Raw genomic sequence first — 24,319 nt, forward strand, 5'->3', positions numbered from 1 at the left:
TGTTCTTCCGATTTTCTTTATCACAAACCCAATCAAACAGCTCGTCTCTTAGAAATTTGATCCCAAGTTTAGAGTCCATTTGCTTGGTTTTCCTAATTTCTGCTTCTATTTTCTTCCGCAATTTGTGAAGATTCAAATGCGCCACAGAAAGTATGAAATTATCGCAAAAATCATCAGATGGATTTAGCTTCTTAAAACATTCGTTTTCTTGGTCATTCCAAAACTTGTAGAATAAATTGGTATCGAAGATGGTTTCTATTGACGACTTTTTTGAACACTTTACAAACATTTTTCTTGCCTTCACTTGCAACGGTCTGTTGGTCAAAAAAACGTACGTCCACTTTTCATCAGTTCTGCTTCGGGCTTTTTTCATCTTTTGACACTTTTCAAACGAATCATAATATTTGTACAGGGAAAATGCTTCATCAGAGCTCCGATTATTGGGTAAAAGCATACCCTCCGTCAGATTGCTCCTTTCTGAGCAATGCTTAACCTGTATTAAAATCTGTTCACCGTTCATCTCCAGCCAAATGTCGTCAAATTCGCCAACTATCGGATCCGTAGGTTCCATACAAAGCTTAAAATCTTGCCCGTGGTCAGAATAGCTGTTATAGGTGCGCAGCAAAATGTACATCGTCACACATAGGGGAAATCTACCCATTTTAATCCTAATAAGCGGTCGTGTTTGAATGATGCTGGATAATCTAGAGTCTCCCTTGAATTTTACTAAAACCAAGTACACCAACGAGTAGAGCAAGTTTTTGTGAACATTTCTGTTTATTTTCACTTTCACTAAAAGTTATTATATTTCTTTACCAAGCATTTAACAAAAAAAAAAAATCCCAAGGGTATTCTAATCGAGGCGAATGCATTGGGCCACGCCCATTTTTCTAATATCGGCTTAGTTCTTTTTTCTTCCAACACTCTGTCGAGTGTTGCCATTTGCGCTGACAGTTCAAACGAATACTCACGAAAAGTGGCATTTATAGGGAAAGTTTCCTGGCATCGCTGGCTGTGCTGCTGGTGGTGTTGACGGCCAGCCTTTGTTCTTTTTTGCCTTCGTCTCTCGATCGGTTTTCTTCAGCCTTCGATTTGAATGGGTCGTCAAAAGTCAAACGTCAAACGACTTGGCGCGTTTGTTTTTTTGATGGCGCTTGCTAATTTATTACATTTTTCGGGATTATTCTTGAAGTGAGTGCCTTACTAATGATCAAAAGAACATGTTGCCGGTAGTTGGAAGCAATTTCATATCTTAAGCGCCGTGAAAAAGTAAGCGAAAGTGAAAAGTTAATTTTGGCGATATTCATTAAGCGTTTGAGGGATTCTCGTGTGTGTCACTGTGTGTGCCAACAAAATGATGAGAAGTGGTCTCGCAAAATACAAATTATGATCAAAAGTGCATTAAATGTGATCTTTTTGGCCAGTAAGTGGCATACATTTGCGTGCTTACTCGAGGCGGTACTGTTGCTGGTAAGTTTATAGCCCAAATAGTGTTTTTGGAGCTTTAATCGAGCATCAAACTCTCCATATGACGAAGATAGGTTTTTGATTGGAAAGGGTAGATTTCCCCTAGTTGGTATTCGTTCCCGCGAATGCTGTTGTGAATTCCGCATATTCTTTCCGGACTTTCGGAAATTTTGGGAGGTTTCCTATGAAAATGGATAAAAATCACATTAAATTAACAATATTTAAATCAATTGGAAAAAACACTTACTTTTCTTTAACAGGCGTTTTCATTTCGTCCATTGTATAAACTTTCAAATCAATACTCAATTACTGTAAAGATAAATGAGAAAAAATAGCATTTGAGAATTAAAGAGTCCAAACTTGATTCTCTCTCGTTTCACTCATTCTGCGCACCATGGTTTATATGCTTGATAAGTTTATGCCGGTGAATCATTTGCTTTCGCATTTCATTCGTAACCTACACTATCACACACAAACCACAGACTACTATCAGTGGCATAGCCTGTTCTACTTAACATCTTACGCTAAATTTCAAAAGCTCAAAGGTGTAAACACGTACCTGCATGCAATTTAAGGAAAACTCTCAAAAACTTGTTAAATGTTGATAATCTTCACCCGGCACTATGTTTCTTGCGTCGAATTTTGTCCAATAATGCTGCCTTTGGTGCGATGCAAACGCGAATGAGTGTATGCGAGGAATGGCAGCAGAGCAATTCTCTATCAAATCGGTCGATTTCCAGAAGTTCCATTTTTTTTTGTCTGAAATATTTTGAGGGGGTGAAAACTATTTTACTCATACTTTTCCGTGGCTAAATTGTTGGTTTTTAATATATAAAAAAAAAAATTCGGGAATTTCACGTTTTAAAAACAAAATATTTATTAAAAAAATTGTGATTTTTTTAGAGAGTAATTATTTTTTTTTAATGACCTACAAACTTTGCTGAAGATACCAAATCAATCAGGAATCCCGTTCCGGAGTACAGCTTTTCGAACATTTACCTACCATTTTGTTATGGACACAACATAATTAATACAGATTTTTTCCAGAAGAGACGCAGACACTGCTTAAGCAATGTGGCAACCGGGCGATACGCATGCAAGGGGGTGTGGCTGCCAATCCCCCGCGTGGTCAGACCAAAATCCCTACGCATGCTGCGCGACTCTCGCGCGTAAGCAAAAAGACCCGGCCTTTGAGGTTATGCAAAAATCACCCTTTTTTGTAGCTACAAAAAACTTTTTCTTGGCATAACTTTAAAAGTACTTCACTAAACAGAATAAAATTTAATAGGGTCTTAGGGGACCCCAAAACGAACAGAATAAGGCGGATCCGGCCAAAATCGGTTCAGCCAGTTCTGAGATAATAGTGTGGAAAAAAAAATCATGTCTACACACATCCCCACAGACATTTGTTCAGAATTTGATTCTGAGTCGATAGGTATACGTGAAGGTATATCTAGGAGTCGTATTTAAGAAGTTCATTTTTCGAGTGATTTTATAGCCTTGCCTCAGTGAGGTGAGGAAGGCAAAAAGATGAAATCGAATCCATTTCCGGTTTTCGTGGAGAATTGCGTGCGCAAAAAAGTCCGGTTTAGCGGGACGCAACTCGGCGCACACCGCGAGTCGCGGAAGGGGACATACTACAGAGGACACATTACTCTGCAATTGAAGTTTTAAAATAAGGCTTTAAATTATGTTATGTGTTGATGGGAATCTGTTTAGGTAATTTTTCTTTATTCTGATGTTTTAAATTTGATTTGGTTTTGTCACCCTATTGGATTTTTTTTGTTTAATTTAACCGTTTATCCGACACTTCAAAAGGAACTATTTTCTTTTGCTACCGAAAATTGACACATTCCGATTAAAACTGCAGTAGATCACATTCTTAACATTATTGTATAGTGTACATTTTGTTTTGCATTCTTATCAAATAACCAGTGTTGAAAATCCGATGACTATGATTATTTTTGCGATTAATCGTTACATCCCACGAATAAGACTGCTGAGATTAGTCTTAATTCTAAAATTGCCACGACTAGCTGTCATTCGTCAAGAGTGCAGCCGATGATTGTAACAACCCATGACTGCTGGCGGTAAATAGGGGGATGGCGTCGCTATTTTTAGACCACGTTTTCCACTTTTTCTCATCGAAACCGACTACTTTATCGACTTCATTTTGATGGGCGAGATAGGACGCCGTCTATTTTTAGACGATGACTCAGCACCTTTACACGAGGTGGCAGCACGATGTAACGCCACGTCCCTATAGGGACGTGGCGTTACATCGTGCTGCCACCTGGTTTTTTTAAGCGCAAGAGTGTAAAAGTGCTGAGTCATCGTCTAAAAATAGACGGCGTCCTATCTCGCCCAGCAAAATGAAGTCGATAAAGTAGTCGGTTTCGATGAGCAAAAGTGGAAAATGTGGTCTAAAAATAGCGACGCCATCCCCCTATGGGGAAAATTGTAATCAGATCGCAGCAAGTTGACGACTAAACCCAATCATTCAAATTTTTATTCGTGGCTACCACACTCAGCGATCAATTGGCAGTCGGGGAAAACGAGATCAAAGCATACTCAGGGGAATTTCTTCAGGCAATCATTATTCGCTCGAAGAGATTTTTTTTCAACCTTGCAAATAACTATTAACTCTAGAGGCTTTATCAGCTCTATACTGCCGCTCTAATCGTGTCCGTCCCATATGTAAAAACAGCAAGCCGAGAAAAACGCGTGTCAAAGTTGTCCCGCCCATAAGGCTACGTGTTAGAATTTCACGAAAAAGTTGATTTTCTCCGGCTTTCTAGAACAAAGTACTTCATTTTATTGGTTTTACTGATAGTTTACATGATTTTGAACCAAACTGCTTCATTACCTCAAAATTGACGAAATTACATATGAGACGGACTAGCTTCGAGCGGCAGTAGGGGAGCTGGGGGTAAGACGGCCAGGCGGGGTAAGACGGCCACCCCACTGTTTTAATAAGTATACTAATGAATATTACTAAAATGTTCAGCAATACTGTTCCTCATGCTAAATAATGCATATGGAGTCACCTTTGCCAGAAATATTGTTTGAAATAGTATAAAAATAGCTCAAAATAAACAAATAATTTTTGAACTTGAAACTGGATGTAATTTTCATGAATTACAACTTAGGCATTTTTGTTAAATAACAATATGTTTTTCGATCTTCAAATATTTTTTCATGTTAAATTGAAGTTTTCCCTAGATTATGTCCCTCGAAAAAGTTCAAAAAATGCAATGAAAAGTTTACAAAAAATGTTTAAAAAAATAATTTATTTGGGGGCAAGACGGCCACCTCCTCCGGGGGTAAGACGGCCACCCGTAATTTGTAGATTTTATTTGATATAGGTTATATTTTTGACGGTTTTCGACTATTAAGACATATTTGTAGACAAAGGAAAAGCATTTTCAATAAAACTATCCATTTTTTATCAAAATGCTGTTAACTACCGTTTCGACAACATTCTTTACTGTGATATAGCAAAACTCATTGAACAGTATGAAATCCTATCAAACTTTTCGTAAAAATCGCTAATTTAATATTGTTTACATAATTTTGATTTACTTATTCTAATCGAAATACATAAATTATTTTTTTTTGTATCAAATTGTGTTTGTTTTGTAGCAAAAATTCATAGTTTATCATAAAATGTGGTCGCAATAATATGAAATTCACTGAGCCAAAATATGAAATTTTTTAAATAGTATTTTTCTTCACATTTGAAACCTGATTTTTTCAACCAAAATAGTTATGATGTTCAGAGAAGTCTGTTGAACCAACTATGTAGGTGTTTGGGTGGATTTAGCAAAGTTATTAAGTTAATTTTTAGCATTGGCCGTCTTACCCCACATGGGTGGCCGTCTTACCCCGCGTATTTCATATATATACGATTTCAATTATTTTTTTAAAATTGCTGAAAAGTATTGAAAATTGGTTTTTAGACCAACTAATTTATGTCATTTCTATAATGGACTAGTAGTAGAACAATATGTACGTAACTTGAGATCAAAATAATCTGTTGTGTAAATTTTATTAGACTTCTCCCTTAGGGTGGCCGTCTTACCCCCATCTCCCCTATATGATGTTTATAAATACCTATACAGTAGTTGTTCGGTAACTGGGCTGAGAACGTAGCCCAGTCACCGAATGCTGCTCGCTCACTGGGCTGAACGAAAAATTACTAGGGGACCACCGATGCATAATATTTTCCTGATGAAATATACAAATAAAAATTACTTAGATTTATTTACAATGCTTACTTTTCATATTTCTTTGATTGTGACTTGAAATTAAATAAATGTTTGAAAAAGTTTTTTTTTATTTGTTGAACAGGCTTTTGGCATCCATCAACCCCTCGGTCATTTCGGTTTGTTTTGGTTTTTTGACGTTTGTCTGCTTTTTAACTGGGCTACAGCCCAGTTATCGAGCGCCCAGTTAAAAAGCAGCCCAGTTAAACAACGCCCAGTTACCGAACAACTACTGTACCATTGTAGCAATTATGTATAAAAAAGATATTTTACTCCACGCAACTTCTTACTTTATTTTAAAAATATCATTCAAAATATACAGCGTTTCTTACCTTTTTCTTTACGCATTCCTCCTAATGTAATCAGAACCAGCGTTTTGTCACACTCCGCGTTCTCTCGACGAATACGGGCGTTTTAAACATCAACGAATAAGCATGCACAACTTCAAATTAGGCGCGGGGAATCCCAGAGTGTCTGCAGAGTTCTCATCAATACACAGAAACAAATTGATTACCGTTATCGTGAATTGTTATTGATTCCATATAAATTTCCCCTTTTTCTCGAGCTTGGGAGTATTGGTGTTAACAGGTGGTGAAAGGGATTTCTTTTTTTTTATTATTATGTCAAAATGTTAATATGACATGCTTTGCTTTATTCAAATAAAATTGTTATTAAGCTTTTTTTTTCTTCCTTCTGTTGTTCATGCACTGCTTTCTACCATACAAGTTTTTGAAATCCATACTCGAATGCTCACACGAAATATTCTTTTATTTCAAACGGATGCTGTCTAAAATGTTCACAAACGCGAGCTTCGGGCGGAAATAGTTTCGGAATCGAAGGTATTTTATCGTATTCTTCTTTCAAGCGATAAAGTTTGAAGGATTGGTCGGCAGAAGTTGCATGCTCCAACTGCTTAATTTTATCATTTGTATCTACGTACACCACGACGGACCGAATGGGTGAAGCTGTATAAAACATCTTCAGCAAATCGATGTGATTTTCCTCCAGGTCAGCGTCAAGTTCTGCATCGATCATCAAAACAACATTTTTTGGAGACTGTCGAAGGTATAATTCTACAATGCTACAGTTCAGAGGATCGTCCTCTTCTGAGCGGTACCATTTCTCAAGTAGACGTTTTAATTTCTTTAATTGTGGATTGGTATCGTTCGGGAGAGAATTATGAATCTGTGACAGGCTAATCACATCGGCATGCAACACTAAAGTAGTTTTATTTCGCCAACTTGCCTCACAAGCAAGCATGTGTATCGGAGATGCGAAAAGGTCCGTTTCATCGGCACATTTTTTACATGTAGGAATTACCATTTTTTTGTTTTTCGAAACAATAGCAAACTTGTGCTCAAGTAGCTTATCAAGCGAACCGTAAAATGTGTCCGCTAGTGGAATAGTGTAGTTTAATTGTGTTATTCGATGCATCCAAGGTATAAAATAAAACGGATGCTTCTGACCAACGCAAATTGGTTCGTTCAACGCAATGTATTCTAATGCTCCGTTTGTAATACAGTATTTGCGAATATCTTCATGTAATTCATGAAAATTTATATAGTTGCTTCCATATGAAATTACGTAATTTTCAATCATATTTATAGATTCGCTTGTAAGGTCCATTTCAACTGCTGGAATAGATTTTGGTAATGGGTGTTTCAGTGAAACAACCAGTTTACATTTTTGTGAAATGCTTTGGCAATTTTGCAAAATAAATTTGCAATTTTCACACTCATCTGAACCGATGGTATTACAATCCAAATTATGAATTAAAACCAACTCCACCTTATTTTGTTCGATGATTTCGTCAATTTTGGTACGAATTTGCACGTTTTTCAACATCCAACCAGGAACGTGGTAAACAGTACCATTCCCAAGTTTTAGATATTGGCATATTCGAGCTGATTCTATAGCATCATACACAGCAAAATATGTGCCTTTTTGTCCACTTTTGAGGTACTGTTCAAAATTGGTTAAATTCGGAATTGGTTCCTTAAATTGAAATTTATTGTACTTCAGTCCAGCTTCTGCGGAATGCAGCTCAAGTGCTTCTTGGTGCAACTGTGAAATAACTGTTTCTACTGAGGATCCATGAATTTCGATTCCTTTGAAAAAATCAACAAACTTGTATTGCAATCTGACGAGCACATAAAGGGGATCTCTGAACAACGTTTTTGCACTAAGTTGTTTGTAAACCAGGGAATTAAATTCTACTTGCGTGTATCCAACGCAAAATATCTTTAATTTTCTGTTGATACTAAAAACCAAATCGTTGTAAATCTCAATATCATTCCATTGATATGCATTCTCGGTTACTGTTAGCTTTTTTGGATCCGGATCAGGGTAAATTTCTTGCAGAAATGTTTTTATGCTTTCTGTTTCTTGATGATTTGTTATTTCATCGAAGCTTGTGCCATACTTTTTCTTTATGGAAATAATATAGTCTTTCAACGCTTCATAATCAGTGGTAATTAAAATATAGTCGTTTGCTATTTTTATAAGAATGCTATAATCATTCTTTTCCAAAATCTGTATTGATGCATTGATAAGGTTAGGCAAATATAGGAGCAGCAGCAAAAGCATGTTACGAGCTTCGGTTCTTTTGTAACTGTCAAGAGAAACTGCTGTGAAATTATTCAAAAAGTATGACCTCATTTCAAATTGTTTGCTCCTATATGCCACCATGATGGGATCATATCCATTAGTGTCAAGTTTTGTTAGGCTTAGACTCCCGGCTTCACCTTCAAGTTCTCGAGCAATTTCAATAGATCCAGCTTCAGCGGCCACGTGTAGCAGTGTTTGGCCGCTAGCATTGATACTGTTCTTTAGTGACGGTTGCTTCTGAATAATATCTTTCACAAGTGAAATCTGTTTAAACTGAACTGCGGCTTGTATTGCCCTGTTAGGGTCACATTTTATCCAAATCCTTGTTAAAATTTTGATAACATGATTAAGCATTTCATTTTGCAGCAGATATTTCAAAAACATGGAATAATTCCGGCTGCATTTGTACCTTAAGGGAACCGCTGTAATTATAGCCAGAATCTGTTTCATTTTCAAATTAACGCCTTCGTTATTATTTGATTCCATCTTTTGATAGAAAAACGTACTGACCAGCCCGTCCGTAACCAACGCTGGACTAAAATTTTCCCAAAATTCATGCATACTTTCGGCTCGAATAAATTTAGTGTACATAAACACTGCAGCGTAATATTCTGCGTAGGATTGATGAACAAAACGTGATCCAACTATAATCTCACTGCATGTTAAATCACCTAAAGAATCCCGTGACAGCTCCTCCCAATCATCACGATCGTTTTTAGCGAAAAATCGACCAACATGCTCGTTAGAATAGAGTCCTTTTACGGCAATTAGGTGAAAATCGCGACAATAACTTTGTTGCAGTTTCGGTATATCTCTGCTTCGGATGTAGTTCTGCCCCAAGTTCATTTTGGATTTTTCTGTGAAATATCTCTTCAGAATGTTGTCCATAAAAACTTCAAACAAATCGTAAAGTGTGAAGCTGTCGGACAAAAATCTGTCCACTTGATGGGGTGAAATTTTCGACAACATTTGTAACACCAAAGGTACTCCTTGCATGATGTCCTTCAGCTTAAGATCCATTTCTTCAACTATGGCTTTGGCCTGTTTAGCTGTTTTTTCCTGGGCACTCCACAATGATTCTATCATTTCAACACACTCTTTCTTTGTCAAAAAGGTGAGTCGATAGCTAGCCGTTGAAAAGTGCCTTTCAAGTTCCTGCTCATATTGTGACCGCGTGCTCACGTAAACACGTTGAACGCCTAAAGCGACCAGTACATCAATACATTTTAGCACTCCAGCTTTGTACGTAGGACAAGCCTCATCGAATGCATCCAAATAAATCACCACATTTTGAGCATCTTTGTTCATGCAAGCTTCGAAGTACGGTCTGTCCTGTTTCACTGCAATGAGCTCGCTAAGTAATTTCACAGCAAAATCCTTGGTTATTAAGGCATCATTTGCGAATTCCTTGTATCTGGCAGTTTCAGTGTTTAAATCAACATAAACAATCCAGGTAGAAGGATGATTGTTCTTTTGAATATTTGCCAGTTTAAGAAGGGTAGTACTTTTGCCCGTACCAATGTCACCTGCCAATATGATTACCTTTTTGGGAAAATCTTCAATTAATTTATGGAAATCTTCTTCTTTAACATCTTTTATCCTAGCACACCATTTAGCCTTGTGTTTAAAAACTTCTTTTCCAAAAACTTTTTCCCTTCCAAGTGATTTTTTGAAATAGCAGTAATCTTCACTAAGTTGCATGAAAACACTAAAATATTTTGGTTTTGCGATTGGCTCTTCAATTGATTCTAAATCATCTTCCTCACTTATTAAAATGATGTAATGTACATTGCTACTTGCATCAATATCTTCTGCGCTTTCCACAAAACGAATTTCGGAGTTTTGTTCCATTTGTTTGGTATTAAAAAACATTCTAGACATCCACAGACTTCTTGGCACATAATGTGAACAACGCGCTTCAACACAAGGTAAACCAATGCCAATTTCTATGGGATAACGATCAATGAGGGCTTCCAAGCGTGATCCCGCTAAATTGGATTGGAATCCAGCTAGGTTCGGTAATAATTCAATTGGGATTGTGCAACCTTGAAACGAAACAGGCTCTTTTATCAATTTATCTATGCTTTCTTCTGATAAATCTGCCATTGTAATTTCACCAGAGTCTAATTTAAATAAAACATTTTTCGCGCGATACTCATTCGCTAGTTCATGTGCCACCTCTGATATAATGATTATATTTTCGCAGTCTTCTTTTAGTTCCTCAACTAATTTAAATGTGTTTGTAGCATTTCCGCAATCATCAAGAAGTATCAAAACATAATTTTGCATTTTTTCCTGTTTCAGTGCACGTTTCATTTTAGTTCTTATGGTGTCGCTTTGCATTCGACTGAACAATACAAACGTTAACATTTTATTGTGGGCGCTTTGATAAGCTTGCTTCATACGCATTATAGGAGACTCTTTGAATGATAGGATGATGTTGATTTTATTTTTTTCTACTAACCACTTTTTGAGAGCATTAACTTTGCTATCATTCACATTTACATGTTCATAAAACTCCAACCGAGCTGTGAATTCCTGATAGTAGGCATTTACAATCCTCTGGTAATCAGATTTAATTGTTTTAATAAAATCTTTAACCCATTTCCTGTTTATATATTCTTTATTTTGTCTCTTTTCCTTATCGCAAACCCATTTGACTAGTTTAACCCTGAGTCTATGAAAAGCATACTCGCCATCCTCGCACATTAGTCTTTCGATTTCATCCTCAATCTTTTTTTGCAGATCACGTAAACGAGTTTTACCAGTATCATTGGTATTGCTAGAATCGGTTCCTTTTCCTGCAGAGAGCAAAAAATCCTCGTAAAATGCATCAGATGCTTCGAATTTTTTGGGGTCTTTTTCTATCTGTTTTGTTTTTAATTTGAGCAATTTTCCAACGCCTATGATATGGTATGGCATATGTCTATCATTTAAATCCTGAAAGCTGTCCTGAAGATCTTTGTTCAGGGGTAAATTAGTCATCAAGATACACCAACAGTTTTTTACTCGTTTTTTGTGCAATGGGTTGATAAATTTTCCGTGAGATTTTTGATACTTTGAAAGAGAAAAAGGATCGCTATCTCCTTCCAACAGAACCATACTTTTTGTTAGACTTTTTTGTACAGAATTATGCTTGGCCTGAATGAACATTTGTTCACTTCCCACCTTGAGCCAAATGTCGTCAAATTTGCCAGCATCCGATTCGGACCGTTCCATCATAAGCCGAAAATCGTACAGTGGATACTTGTTGTGGGCTCGCAAAAGAATGTACATTGTCATAAAGATTTGGTACTCATTGCCACGAATGCCGCAATGAATACCGGATGAGCTTCCACGTTGATCGGTTGTATCTGAACTGTTCGATTTCCTTAAAATAGACAAACCCAACATAACTTTGTGTTCGATTCACCTTCCTTTAATATGTACTACTTACTTTCTCTTTTTTGGTGTCGTCATTGGGACAAACTTTGATGTGAAAGTTTAGTTTGAATGAGCGCCTATGTAGAAAATTGAAACATTGTTTTTAGTAAAGAGTCAACGCAGGACTGCATCTATATAGATCTTATTTTGACAGGCTTCACTTCCTTGAACGTTATCATCAAGCATAAACTTATCCGTTATCTACAGTTTAATGTTTTATAAAAAAAATAGGTACAAGTGTAACTTTATTTTATTTTAACGCTCATTTTTTTTTTCAATTGATAAGATTTTTATGAACCATATATTTTATTCCCGCCTATACATGTGCACTGCTTACTTTGTTGGTTAGGGGTTTGAAATACATTTGAAGTATGTTTCATAAAATATTACAATTTACAACAACAATTTAAAGCTGATAATGATGCATGAATCACTATTATGCTGGTAATTCCTAAAACTTTGAGTATATGATTGACTCATGCTTCACTTACACTCAAAACGTCTGATGTTGAAACTTATTGTATATGATTTTGTTAAAAATTTCTAAATTAAAAAAATAGGTGCTTTCCTATTCGTGGCTGATGATTTGATAACGCTTTTAATTATAATAAGATAATTTCAATTCCAAGCCATTTGATTTGCATTTGTATAGTTTTACTCATTTTAAAATCAACTATAAAGTTGGAAATTTTAAATTTGAAGGCAATAGGTATTTGAAAGATATCGATTTATAATAATTCGCTTGCGCTGCGCCATGATTAAGTATGATTGTACTTACTTTTATAATGTTGCTGTCGATAAGTCGCACCCAACACCATCCCTCTTGGTATTTCTTTTGAAAATGAAGTTGATAACGTGAAGCCGATCACACCAATCCCAAAACACGAAATTTGTGAGCGACAGCGACCACTTGTGACTCCGAAATAAGGCACGTCTTTTTATTTGGTAATTTGTTATAAGTTATATTGAAATGCGAGGAGATTTTTTAAAATAAATTCAAAAAATATTCGCTCTACAGCATTGCCTTGGCGTTCTCAATTGCGAGATTCCTACTCGAAACTAGGTGTCCGAAGGCTTGAGGCAATTGCAAACCTCTTTTCACACCTAAGAGCTTCCATCCACCCCGGGATTCGAACTGACGACCTGCCTAGCAGCGACTCCACCGAGGCAGGACCCAGGAAGACGCCTCCTACACCTGGACTGAGCTAGCGACCTAACCTCTAGGTTAGACCGGGGCCAACATTTACTTCCTCGTCCGACGGAAGGCGTGATCAGACAAATTTCGTCTCGAAAAATGTCACCGGGACCTTCTGGGATCGAACCCAGGCCGACTGGGTGAGAGGCAACCACGCTTACCTCTACACCACGAATCCCGATAAATAAATGTACCTACTTTAAATATAACAAAATAAAATATCTAGCCAAAACCCCATTCTAGAACTAAGTTCAAACATCACACATGAAGCTAAAATCGATTTTGGTGTTCAAAATGGGAATGGCACGATTGAATATTATCTTATCAAAATAATTCCAAGAACACAATCTGATTGTTACGTCTAACCTTCATGAAAAAAAAAATGCTTATATTCTTATTATTTCTATTTATCCATCGTTATCATTTTGTTGTTAGATTAAACCATGCACATAATTTTGGGAAAAGGCGAATCTTGTGAAAGCATAGTGTCATGAGTCATAGGGAACTTTTCTTATTTTGCAAACTTTTTTATTCTTTTTGTGTACATATTTTCTGTTGTTTACAAAAATGAGGATAGTTTATTCGTGCTAAATGGCAGTGCTTTCAATTTATTTTAAGATTTGCTTAAGTTTTCTTAGGGACCATTCATGAACAACGTGGAAACTTTAGGGGAGAAGGGGGTTCAATATTCCAAGCCTCATACAAAAAATCTTGGGGGGAGGGAGGATCTGAAATTTAAAAAAAAATTATCTACGTGGTCAATGGACGCCCCCTATATGAAATTTTGATAAAAGCCCTATCTTTGTGCAGAGTGAACAATCTTGAACGTTACAGACTCAACGCCACCAATTCAGCAATCCAAAACGCTAATAACCCGAGCATAGGTACATAACAAGGGAAATGCGTAATAATACCTTTCTCTGGTATCAATACCAAATTTTGGTATTCCTGGACCCTTTAAAATTTGTCTTGAGGATTATGCAAGAGCAAAATGTGCTATCATACCAATTTAAGGTATTGTTTTGATATTGCAAAATTGCAGAATTTGTCAATGATCGAACACCACATTTTGGTATTCTTTTGGTATTACTGTATTTTATCAAATTCCTCTGAAACTATGGGAAAATTTTGACCAATTTTGACAAATTCATTAATTTTGCACTAAAATGATGTCTCAAAGCGAATGCTTTCATTGAAAACCGGAAATTTCAAACTTGATCTTAAACATTTTTGATTTACCCCCTACAGAAATGACTTGAAATTGTGGAAAATTTTCTAAATCAGGATGGCACATTGGTATTGAAAGGTTTCGTCAATTTTCTCTGAAACTATGGGATTTTTTTACCAATTTGGACAAGATAATAAATTTTGCGCAAAAATGACTTGAAAAAAAAATGTTAAAGCTGGTTTTAACATTTTTTGATACACCCATTAAGATTTTTTTTAAATTGTTGAAATTTCTCTAAGTCGGAATAACCAAATACTTTGAAAAAAGAGTCAATCGAAAGATTATTGAATTTTGGTGAATTTCAATCCAGTTTCATTTTAATAACACTTATTTTTCAATCTTGTTATTTTTCAGAAGCTTCAAGAACTTCAAGCACAGGCCGTTCATCAATGACAAATGCATTCGGTGTGGTGAAGAATATCACTAAGAACAACATGGAATCATCAGGTGAGTAGATTTGGCTGTTGCATATGGATCATTACCGTTTTTTCACTAACTGCAACTGCTGCACTAAAAATGGTATGAAAATACCAAATTTTGGTATTACTTGTTCAAATACCAGCGACCATAATGTGCTCTTGGTTGCCCAGTAATAGATGGTAAAATACCATCAAATCATACCAAAATCGTGTATGTGGAAGACCACAGGAATACCAAAAAATGATTTTCCAAGGGCGCGGGAATACCTAAAATTAAAACCATGGCAATAACAAAATTTTGGTATTTAAGCAATGTTCAAAAATCCAGAAGACCTCAACTTGGTATTGAAATGGTTTTATTTTGAGATATTATTTTACCCTTGGAATAACATGGTTTGGTATTGTTGTGCCCTTCCACATACAAGACTTTGGTATGATTTCATGGTATTTTACCATCTATTACTGGGCAACCAAGGGCTTATTTTGGTCCCTGTTATTTGCCCAAGTAATACCAAAATTTGGTATTCCCGTGTTATTTACCCCTGCTCGGGAACTGTTTTGATTTGGAACTAAAATAAAAAAAAATGATACAAATTGAGAACTGGGTTTTCAACGGCTAGTCTCAGTGGCTCAGATGGGTGCCACTTGGACTCGTAACCATAGTTGGAAGGATTCTAGGCTCAAGGGAGGTTTGATTGCTCTCTCCAATCTAGCGATTATTTTCAACATCACTGGCCAGATCCTTATGCAAGTTTTGATACATATAACTCATGTTGGTATATCTTACTAAACATACTGCACAGAATAAAAAATCATGGTAATATTACATCTGGGAAGGGGTACATCTTTTATGTCAGAAAAAAGGTGTAATCCCGAGCAGGGGTAAATAACACGGGAATACCAAATTTTGGTATTACTTGGGCAAATAACAGGGACCAAAATGTGCCCTTGGTTGCCCAGTAATAGATGGTAAAATACCATGAAATCATACCAAAGTCTTGTATGTGGAAGGGCACAACAATGCCAATCAATGTTATTCCAAGGGTAAAATAATACCTCAAAATAAAACCATTTCAATACCAAGTTGAGATCTTCTGGATTTTTGAACATTGCTTGAATACCAAAAGTTTGTTATTGCCATGGTTTTAATTTTAGATATTCCCGCGCCCTTGGAAAATCATTTTTTGGTATTCCTGTGGTCTTCCACATACATGATTTTGGTATGATTTCATGGTATTTTACCATCTATTACTGGGCAACCAAGAGCACATTATGGTCGCTGGTATTTGAACAAGTAATACCAAAATTTGGTATTTTCATACCATTTTTAGTGCAGCAGTTGCAGTTAGTGAAAAAACGGTAATGATCCATATGCAACAGCCAAATCTACTCACCTGATGATTCCATGTTGTTCTTAGTGATATTCTTCACCACACCGAATGCATTTGTCATTGATGAACGGCCTGTGCTTGAAGTTCTTGAAGCTTCTGAAAAATAACAAGACTGAAAAATAAGTGTTATTAAAATGAAACTGGATTGAAATTCACCAAAATTCAATAATCTTTCGATTGACTCTTTTTTCAAAGTATTTGGTTATTCCGACTTAGAGAAATTTCAACAATTTAAAAAAAATCTTAATGGGTGTATCAAAAAATGTTAAAACCAGCTTTAACATTTTTTTTTCAAGTCATTTTTGCGCAAAATTTATTATCTTGTCCAAATTGGTAAAAATCCCATAGTTTCAGAGAAAATTGACGAAACCTTTCAATACCAATGTGCCATCCTGATTTAGAAAATTTTCCACAATTTCAAGTCATTTCTGTAGGGGGTAAATCAAAAATGTTTAAGATCAAGTTTGAAATTTCCGGTTTTCAATGAAAGCATTCGCTTTGAGACATCATTTTAGTGCAAAATTAATGAATTTGTCAAAATTGGTCAAAATTTTCCCATAGTTTCAGAGGAATTTGATAAAATACAGTAATACCAAAAGAATACCAAAATGTGGTGTTCGACCATTGACAAACTCTGCAATTTTGCAATATCAAAATAATACCTTAAATTGGTATGATAGCACATTTTGCTCTTGCATAATCCTCAGACAAATTTTAAAGGGTCCAGGAATACCAAAATTTGGTATTGATACCAGAGAAAGGTATTATTACGCATTTCCCTTGTTATGTACCCATGCTCGGGATTTTACCTCTGGAAATGTGTAATTTTACCACTTTTCTGGTGTAATGTCTCTTTTTCAGTCTAAATTGAGGTAATATTACATCATAAAAGAGGTAATATTCAACCTTCAAAAATTAAAGCTTCCAAATTTACATTATTTTTTTCTGTGTGTAGTCCCGATTTACCTCAGTTGTATTCTGATTTTTTTTATTCTTCCAAAACAAGTTTAAACTTTATTGTCATTGAAGACAATGCAATGTTTAAAGGTATAAAATAATAATTTGTAAATGTTTGAACAGCACATTTCTTTGATTATCCTTGTGTTGAATAAATGAATAGATAAATTGTAATTCATATTGTAACTATTTGAAAAGTGTAATCGTTTATGTAGGTACCTTTTTTAATGAAGGCTCCAATAGTTAACCACTACTGTGTTCAACGATTGCGAATGGATTTTGCTTGAAATGTTCACAGACGCGGGCATTCGATGGAAACGGTTCGGGTATCGATAATTTATCCCTTGATTCATTGCTGTTATCCCACTCAGTCCAATTGTATAACTCAAATCGACAAACGGTCGCAATTTTTGCCCGTATCTGATCCCAGTTCTCGTCAGAATCTACAAACACGAGCACGGACTGAAAGTTTGCTTCAGCAAAGTTCGTTTTCAGTAAATCGATGTGATTTTCCTGCAGATCGACGTCCAACGCGTCTATCATTACTATAACACGTTCGGGATATTTTTCCAGATAAAATTGTACCCAGCTGAACGAAAGAGCATCATCTTCTTCAGTTTGGAACCATTGTGTGAGCAGCTGTATTGCGCTTGGGCAGTTTGAAATTTCCGACAGCGAAAACAGGTGAGTGGAAATTACTAATTTATCTTTGAAACGCCAACTGGCCTCACATGACAGCATGGACAGCGACGTTGGGGAAAGAATTGTTTCGTCACACTCCTTACATGTGGAAATGACGAGTTTTTTCGTGTTGGATACTACTGGAAATTTGATGCTGAGAAGCTGATCAAGTGACTCATAGAAATTATCAGCTAGTGGAACTTCTTCTGAAAACTTTCTTATCTTGTTTCGCCACGGTAAAAAGTAATTATGATGAGTTTGACCTAGGTAAATTGGTTGACTTAGTGCAATGTACTCCAAAGCTCCATTTTGAATACAAAATTGAAAAGAAATCTCTTCTAAATCACCTAAACGTATGTAATTGCCCTGTTTAGTAACGCTGTACATTTTAACCATGTTTACAGTTTCATCATCGAGATCTTTAATGGCAAGATTTGGTCCTGCCAATGGATGTTTCAATGAAACGATGACTTTACAAACTTTTGAAATGTTTTGGCACTGATCCAAAATAAGTGTGCAGTTGTCACAATCATTGTTATTCGTTAGCTTTGAATTGCAATCCAAATGATGAACTTGAACAAGTTGCAGGTTTTTAAATTTTTCCATAACGATACCAATCAAATGTGCGTCCATTAGCATCCTTCCAGGCACGTGGTAATTAATACGATCTCCAAGATAGTGGCTGATTTTAGCCGATTCAATGCTGTCATTAATAATGTACGGAACACGTTGCTCACACTGGAGAAAGGACTCCAAACTTGGCAACTTTGAAACAGGTTCTTTGAACTGAAATTTTCGGTATTTAAATCTTGCTTCTTCGTTATGTAGCTCCAACGCTTCCTGATGCAACTGTGAGATAACCATTTGTGCAAATGTCCCGTCCATGCGAATGGATTTGTTCAAAAAGTCAATACACAAGTGTTGCAACCTTAACAGCGCGTACTGTGTATCTTTGAGTAAAGTTTTTTCGGTAATTTTGTTCAGCGCTTGAGGATGGAAATCCATTTCCGAAAATCCGACGCAAAATACTTTCAACCTTTTGTCGAAACTATAGAGCATGTCTTCACTTGGGTCCCAAGACGCTTGAAATGGGTCGGTTGTTTCCTTGAACATTCTCTTCGGATCCGGATAGGAAGCGTGCAAAAAAATTAGAATGTCGTCGGTGTCTTGTTGATTGGAAACTTCTGCAAACATTTCTGTATCCTCTATGATTGATTCTATGTATTCTTCCAGATCCTTGGTGTTATCGAGGGTGATAAGAATAAAGTCATTATTAAGCTCAACAAGAACTCTAAGATGGCTTTTTTCTTTGATTCGTAATGTTGCTCCGGGGAAATTTGGCAAATGCAGAACCAATAGTAAAAGCATATACAAAACTGCAGGACTTTGGAATTCATCAAGGGGATCTTCGGGAGTTTTATCTAGGGTATATATGTCATATTGTTTGCTTTTGTACGCTAATCTGGAAGGTGTATTTCCTTGTCCATCTAAAACATCAGGTTTGAGGCCACATATTAAAAAATATCCATAAATATCAGTGTTTCCGAATTTAGCAGCCAAGTGCAACAGTGTTTGACCTCGTGCATTAGTATGCGAAATGAAAGATTTGTCTAGTTCTATAAATTCTCTTGCAAGTGAATTTTGATGGAATTGTATGGCGATTTCAATCGCTTCAAAGGGATTAATTTTGAACAGAGAACTTATAAATTTTTCTCTAATTACGCTCATGTGTTTATTTTGAAGAACATGTTTTTTAAACATAGACAAATTCTGTTCACTTTCATATCTTATTGAGACGCTTAAAACTAGCTCAAATAACTGCATAACTTTTGATTGGGTGTCATTATTGAAGTTCGAAAATATCTTTTGAAAGAAAAAATCACTCACGAGCCCTTCCGCAACCAACGCTGGCCTGTAATGATCCCAAAATTGTTCTCCGTCATTTTCTTGAATAAACTTGTCGTAAATGAAAACAGCAGCGAAAAATTGGGCATAAGACTGATGGACAAAGCGGGATTCTTTTATAATTTCACTGCACGTCACGTAAACAATTGGTTGGCGAGATAACTTTGTCCATTCGTCATAGTCATGTTTCGAGAAAAACTTTCCAACATGATCTTCAGTGTACAGTAATTTGATAGCAATCAAATTGTAATCTCTGCTGTAACTTTCCTGCAATCTTGGAATATCCCTGCTTCTTACAAAGTTTTGATTGATGTTCATTTTAGATTTTTCAACAAAGTATCTTTCCAAAATGTTTTTCATGAAAACTTCAAAAAAATCGTACAGTGTAAAACTGTTTACCATAAAATTATCAACATCTTTTGATGGAATTTTAGCCAACATTTTAAATACCATCGGTACACCTTGCATAAAATGCTGTAATTTATTATTTATTTCCTTAACCATTTCACATGCTTGTTGCTCTGACCGTCCTTCTTCTTTCCACAGTGATTCCAAGAGACTAACACATTCTTTCTCATCCAATGGATACAAATTATACGTAATCGTGGAAAAATGCTCCATGAGCTCCCCTTCAAACTGAGTTCTAGTACTGATAAAAATACGTTTGACGCGCAAATCAACCAAAACTTCTATAAATTTCAAAACACTGTCTTTGTAAATTGGACAAGTTTCATCGAAGCCATCCAGGTACACAACCACGTTTTCAGGATCATTCATAACGCAATCTTCAAAATATTCACTGTCCTGTTCCGTTGCAACCAGATTGCACAATAATTGCACAGCAAAATCTTTTGTGATTGATTCTTCGAGCTCAAATTCCTTGTTTTTAGTGGTTTCAGTGTTGAGATCAGCAAAAATGACCCATGTTGAAGGATAGGCTTCTTTGTGATTGTTGGCCAGTCGGAGGAATGTCGTACTTTTTCCTGTGCCAATGTCTCCGGCTAATATGATTGCTTGTTTGGGATAATATTGGGTACGTTCAAGAAACTTGTATTCGTCCTTACCACCTATACACCAATCTGCGTAATACGATCTGCGCGTACGTAGGAAATTGAAATGTTTGTCACAATTATCACAATTTAATGATTTTTTCATGTAACAATAATCTTCAAAATACTCCACAAACACAATCAATTTGCTGGATCCATCGATAAGGGCTTCAATGTCGATTAGTTCGTTTTCATCTTTAATAACTAAACCATAAAGTAAATCGTTATTTGTATCAATTTCATGCACGTTTTCCACGAAACAAACCTCATCATCTTCCCTCAATTTGGATTGCGAATAGTAATTTGAGCTTATCGAGCTAAACCTTCTTCCTACATAGAACGAACACCGTGACTCAACACTTGGTAATTTAGCACCAATTATCACCGGATATCCATCGATCAGTGCTTCAAGACAAGCTCCGGATATGTTTGATTCAAATCCTGGCACATTTGGAAGCTCTTCAATCGTTTGTTCAATTCCTTGAAATGTAACCGTTGATTTGGATAGATAGTCCTTAGTGCTAGTAGTGAAATCAGCCATTGTGATTTCTTCAGAATCTAACTCAAAGGAAATATTGTTGGCGTTGAAATTGTCTGAAAGATCTCGTGTCATTTCAGATATAATGATTATCGTGGTGCACATGTTGTGAATTTCCTGTGTAAATTCAAACAAGTTTTTAGCATCTTTCCGATCATGCAGAATAACCAAAACATTTTACTTGAGTCATTTTGTTTCAATGCATTTAGCACCTTTTCTCTGGTTGAAATATTTTGCAATCTACTGAATAATAAATACGTGAACTTTTCATCCTTAAGAATCTGGTAAATCTGTTTCAAACGCAGTATTGACGACTCTACGATCGACAGTAGAATAATCTTCTCGTTTTGCATGCATTGCTTCAATCTATCAACTCTTCTATCCCCTATAGTCACATGTTCATATAATTCCAATCTATCCTTAAGCTCGAGCCGATAGGCCTCTATAATCGATTTATAATCACTTTGTATGTCTTTGAAAAAATCATCAACCCATTTCCTGTTGAAATGTTTCTCGTCCCTACAAATTTTATTGCAAACCCATTTCACTACTTTAACACGTAGTCTGTGAATTGTATGCTCGGCATCCTCGAACATCACCCTCTCTATTTCATCCTGTATAATCCTCTGAAGTTTTTTAAAACAGGATTTATTTGTTTTACGCGTTTCACTTCCCACGGAAAGTAAAAAATCCTCATAAAACTCTTTCGACGCACCAAGCTCCTTTTGCATTTTTCCAGTTTTAAGTTTCACCAAATCTCCTGTTCCCAACACTTTAGTCAGCATACAGTCGACATCGAAACTTTCAAAAATATCCGATACCTTCCCACTCAGCGGAAGATTCGTCATTAACACGTTCCACCAGATTTGCTTTCCCCGTTGAGGTGCGGCTAGTTTTCTGCACTCTTTGAACGATTTACTGTACTTGTAAAGTGAGAAGCGATCATCCTTTCCTTTCGATTGTAGCATACCTTCGGTCAGCGTTGGACTAACCGAGTCGTACTTAACCTGAACAAACACCTCCTCATTTCCCACCTTGAGCCAAATGTCGTCAAACTTGCCCACTTCCGGTTCCGGACGTTCTATACGCAGCTCGTAATCCTGGTGCGCAGGATACTTGTTGTGGGCTCGCACGAGCATGTACATCGTCATGAAGATCTGGTACTCGTTGCCCCGAAGTCCACAGTGAATTCCGGACGTGCGATTCGGTATGGTTTTCCTTGAGGAAAACTTTAAATTTTATTTGTTCACCTCACTAAAATTTCGACTTACGCCTTTTTGGCTGGTGGTGCCATTTTTCAGCAGAAAAAAAAACACTTGGAGAAACCCGGTTTTGCAGTTCTGCTCTAAAGCTGCGTAATCCAAAGAATGAATTTATTCACCGTTGCGTGAAGAGTTTTATTCACTTACGCAGATATGTACGGCACTGATAAGCCGTAGTATTTTTGTTTTTGCAACGGTCGATTGCTAATTGCAATGTGAGATTTTACTTTTAAGAAAGGAAGACAAGTCTTTTGAAAGTTAGTAAAGTTGATAGCGTCGAAACCAAATTTAAAAGAAGCAGAACTGCTAAATGCAAACAGTATAGGTTATCTTTAGACATTACATTAAGGCACGTCTTTATTTTAAATAAAACTTTTTTTGTCATGCAAATCAACATGATGTGAAATTTGCTCGTTTTTAATTTACTTTAATAATAAGTAACTTTTTTAATGGGTTGTGCAATTTCTAGGAAAAAAATTACTCCATGAGGCTATCCTTATCAGAATGTTTTGGCTTTGCTCACCTTTTGTGACTTCCATGAAGTCAACTCAATCCGTTTGTCGAACAAGTGTCGAAATCGTTCGTCGAATATTTAATTAAAGACCGTCAGCTCGCTGCTAGATACACGTAGGTGGTGATAAAAATGTTTGAAAGCTTTCAAAATTTCAACGGAAATAGAAGTGCAATCAACTGAAAGAGGATTTAAAAGCAATTTTCTGCATTTTAGCAAGTTTGAGATTTTCCAAAATTAGCAAAAAATTGTTTTCACGTTTTTTAGATGATTAATTTTATCAAAAAATAAGTTCTTATAATCAAAGTCTAACCAAAGCAAAGCAAATGTCTGTGCGTGTGGATGGACGTAGAATTTTTTTTCTCACTCACTTTTCTCGGAACTGGCTCGACCGATTTTGTCCGGATCTATGTTTTTGGATTTGCCTTCAGGTTCTTTAAGTCTTTTTTAAATTTCATCCGGCTTGGTGCAGTACTTTAAAAGATATGTTCGAAAAACTGTTTTGGTTGATACTAAAAAGGGTCATTATTTACATAATTTGAAAGCTCCGGCGGATAGCTGTCGGAACTTTACGCTCAATGCACGCACACAAACACTGCAGTGCTTTCAAATGGTTCATTAAATTTATCATACCTAGATGGCAGCACTCAGATATATAGTGTCTTTACTAAGTAAGCGTTAGCCAAAGCTTTCGTAGTGTGTGGTTGCAAGGCTTTTAGGAGGAAGGCAGCAACCACCTTCCGGTGGATTAAGTAACGTTTTTTAAATAAGGTCATTGCAAATATTTTTCAAAGTTTTTGTCACTCCACCACCCCCCATCCACCTTTAAAATTGGTCCAAAAAATCAATGGGAAAAAATTTTTTTCAAAAGACTTCAAAAATCCCACGAAAATAGAAGTAAAATCAACTAAAAACAATGTAAAATGCATTTTTCTGCATTGATAATCATATCTCGACATTTTTTTGATTAGGTCCTATAAACATATGAAAGACAATAGCATATTTATATATGGCAATAGAATGTTTAGGCTCGTTTAAAAATGTTTTGAAATTTCATAAAATTTCGATGCACCTTACAGCACCTTGAAAAAAAAAATCACATAAAGTAAAAAAAAAATCGTCAATACTTAGATATTTTGGATACCGTCATCAGGTGACATTAGGTCTGGGGGTGAAATTGGGTCATACAAATTTCAGCATTTTTGTATGACCCAATATCACCCCTGATGACGGTGTATGGTGTATGCTGCCCACCATTGAAAAAACGGCTAATATCCACTTTTGGCAAAAACGAGATATTAGCACCAGTTGGTAGAGGATGTTCCAACGCATCTTCTGGAACTCGAATTTCACTTAAAAAGTGTTTAGACTTGGCTGCCGATGCGAAAAACCAAACGGCTAATATGCAACTCTTATGGGAA

The 24,319-nt window shown here is 36.2% G+C and overlaps 2 protein-coding genes and 1 long non-coding RNA gene across 4 annotated transcripts; all 3 read right to left on the bottom strand.

Moving 5' to 3' along the window:
- Positions 1–1,518: 1,518 nt before the first annotated feature.
- LOC119770396 lies at positions 1,519–6,138 on the bottom strand. The gene is made up of 4 exons (XR_005278801.1): positions 6,065–6,138; positions 2,027–2,226; positions 1,715–1,776; positions 1,519–1,649 (listed from the first exon to the last, which is right to left on the bottom strand). It is a non-coding gene; the product is annotated as an uncharacterized LOC119770396 (long non-coding RNA).
- Positions 6,139–6,363: 225 nt separating this feature from the next.
- LOC119770247 lies at positions 6,364–12,758 on the bottom strand. Of its 2 annotated transcripts, XM_038264748.1 has the most exons (3): positions 12,541–12,758; positions 11,776–11,839; positions 6,364–11,709 (listed from the first exon to the last, which is right to left on the bottom strand). In XM_038264748.1, exons 2-3 carry the CDS (start codon positions 11,796–11,798, stop codon positions 6,483–6,485), a joined length of 5,250 nt encoding a protein of 1,749 aa, XP_038120676.1. In that variant the 5' UTR covers positions 11,799–11,839; positions 12,541–12,758; the 3' UTR covers positions 6,364–6,482. The 2 variants fall into 2 exon arrangements, with proteins under 2 accessions (XP_038120676.1, XP_038120678.1); XM_038264750.1 differs by lacking the exon at positions 12,541–12,758 and having other exon boundaries at positions 11,776–11,994.
- Positions 12,759–20,703: 7,945 nt separating this feature from the next.
- Positions 20,704–22,444, bottom strand: LOC119769832. Its single transcript, XM_038263526.1, has 2 exons — positions 22,397–22,444; positions 20,704–22,343 (listed from the first exon to the last, which is right to left on the bottom strand). The coding sequence occupies exons 1-2, from the start codon at positions 22,417–22,419 to the stop codon at positions 21,215–21,217; spliced, it is 1,152 nt and encodes a 383-aa protein (XP_038119454.1). The 5' UTR covers positions 22,420–22,444; the 3' UTR covers positions 20,704–21,214.
- Positions 22,445–24,319: the final 1,875 nt, after the last annotated feature.

Source organism: Culex quinquefasciatus, chromosome 3, assembly GCF_015732765.1.
Source record: "Culex quinquefasciatus strain JHB chromosome 3, VPISU_Cqui_1.0_pri_paternal, whole genome shotgun sequence".
Taxonomy (NCBI): domain Eukaryota; kingdom Metazoa; phylum Arthropoda; class Insecta; order Diptera; family Culicidae; genus Culex; species Culex quinquefasciatus.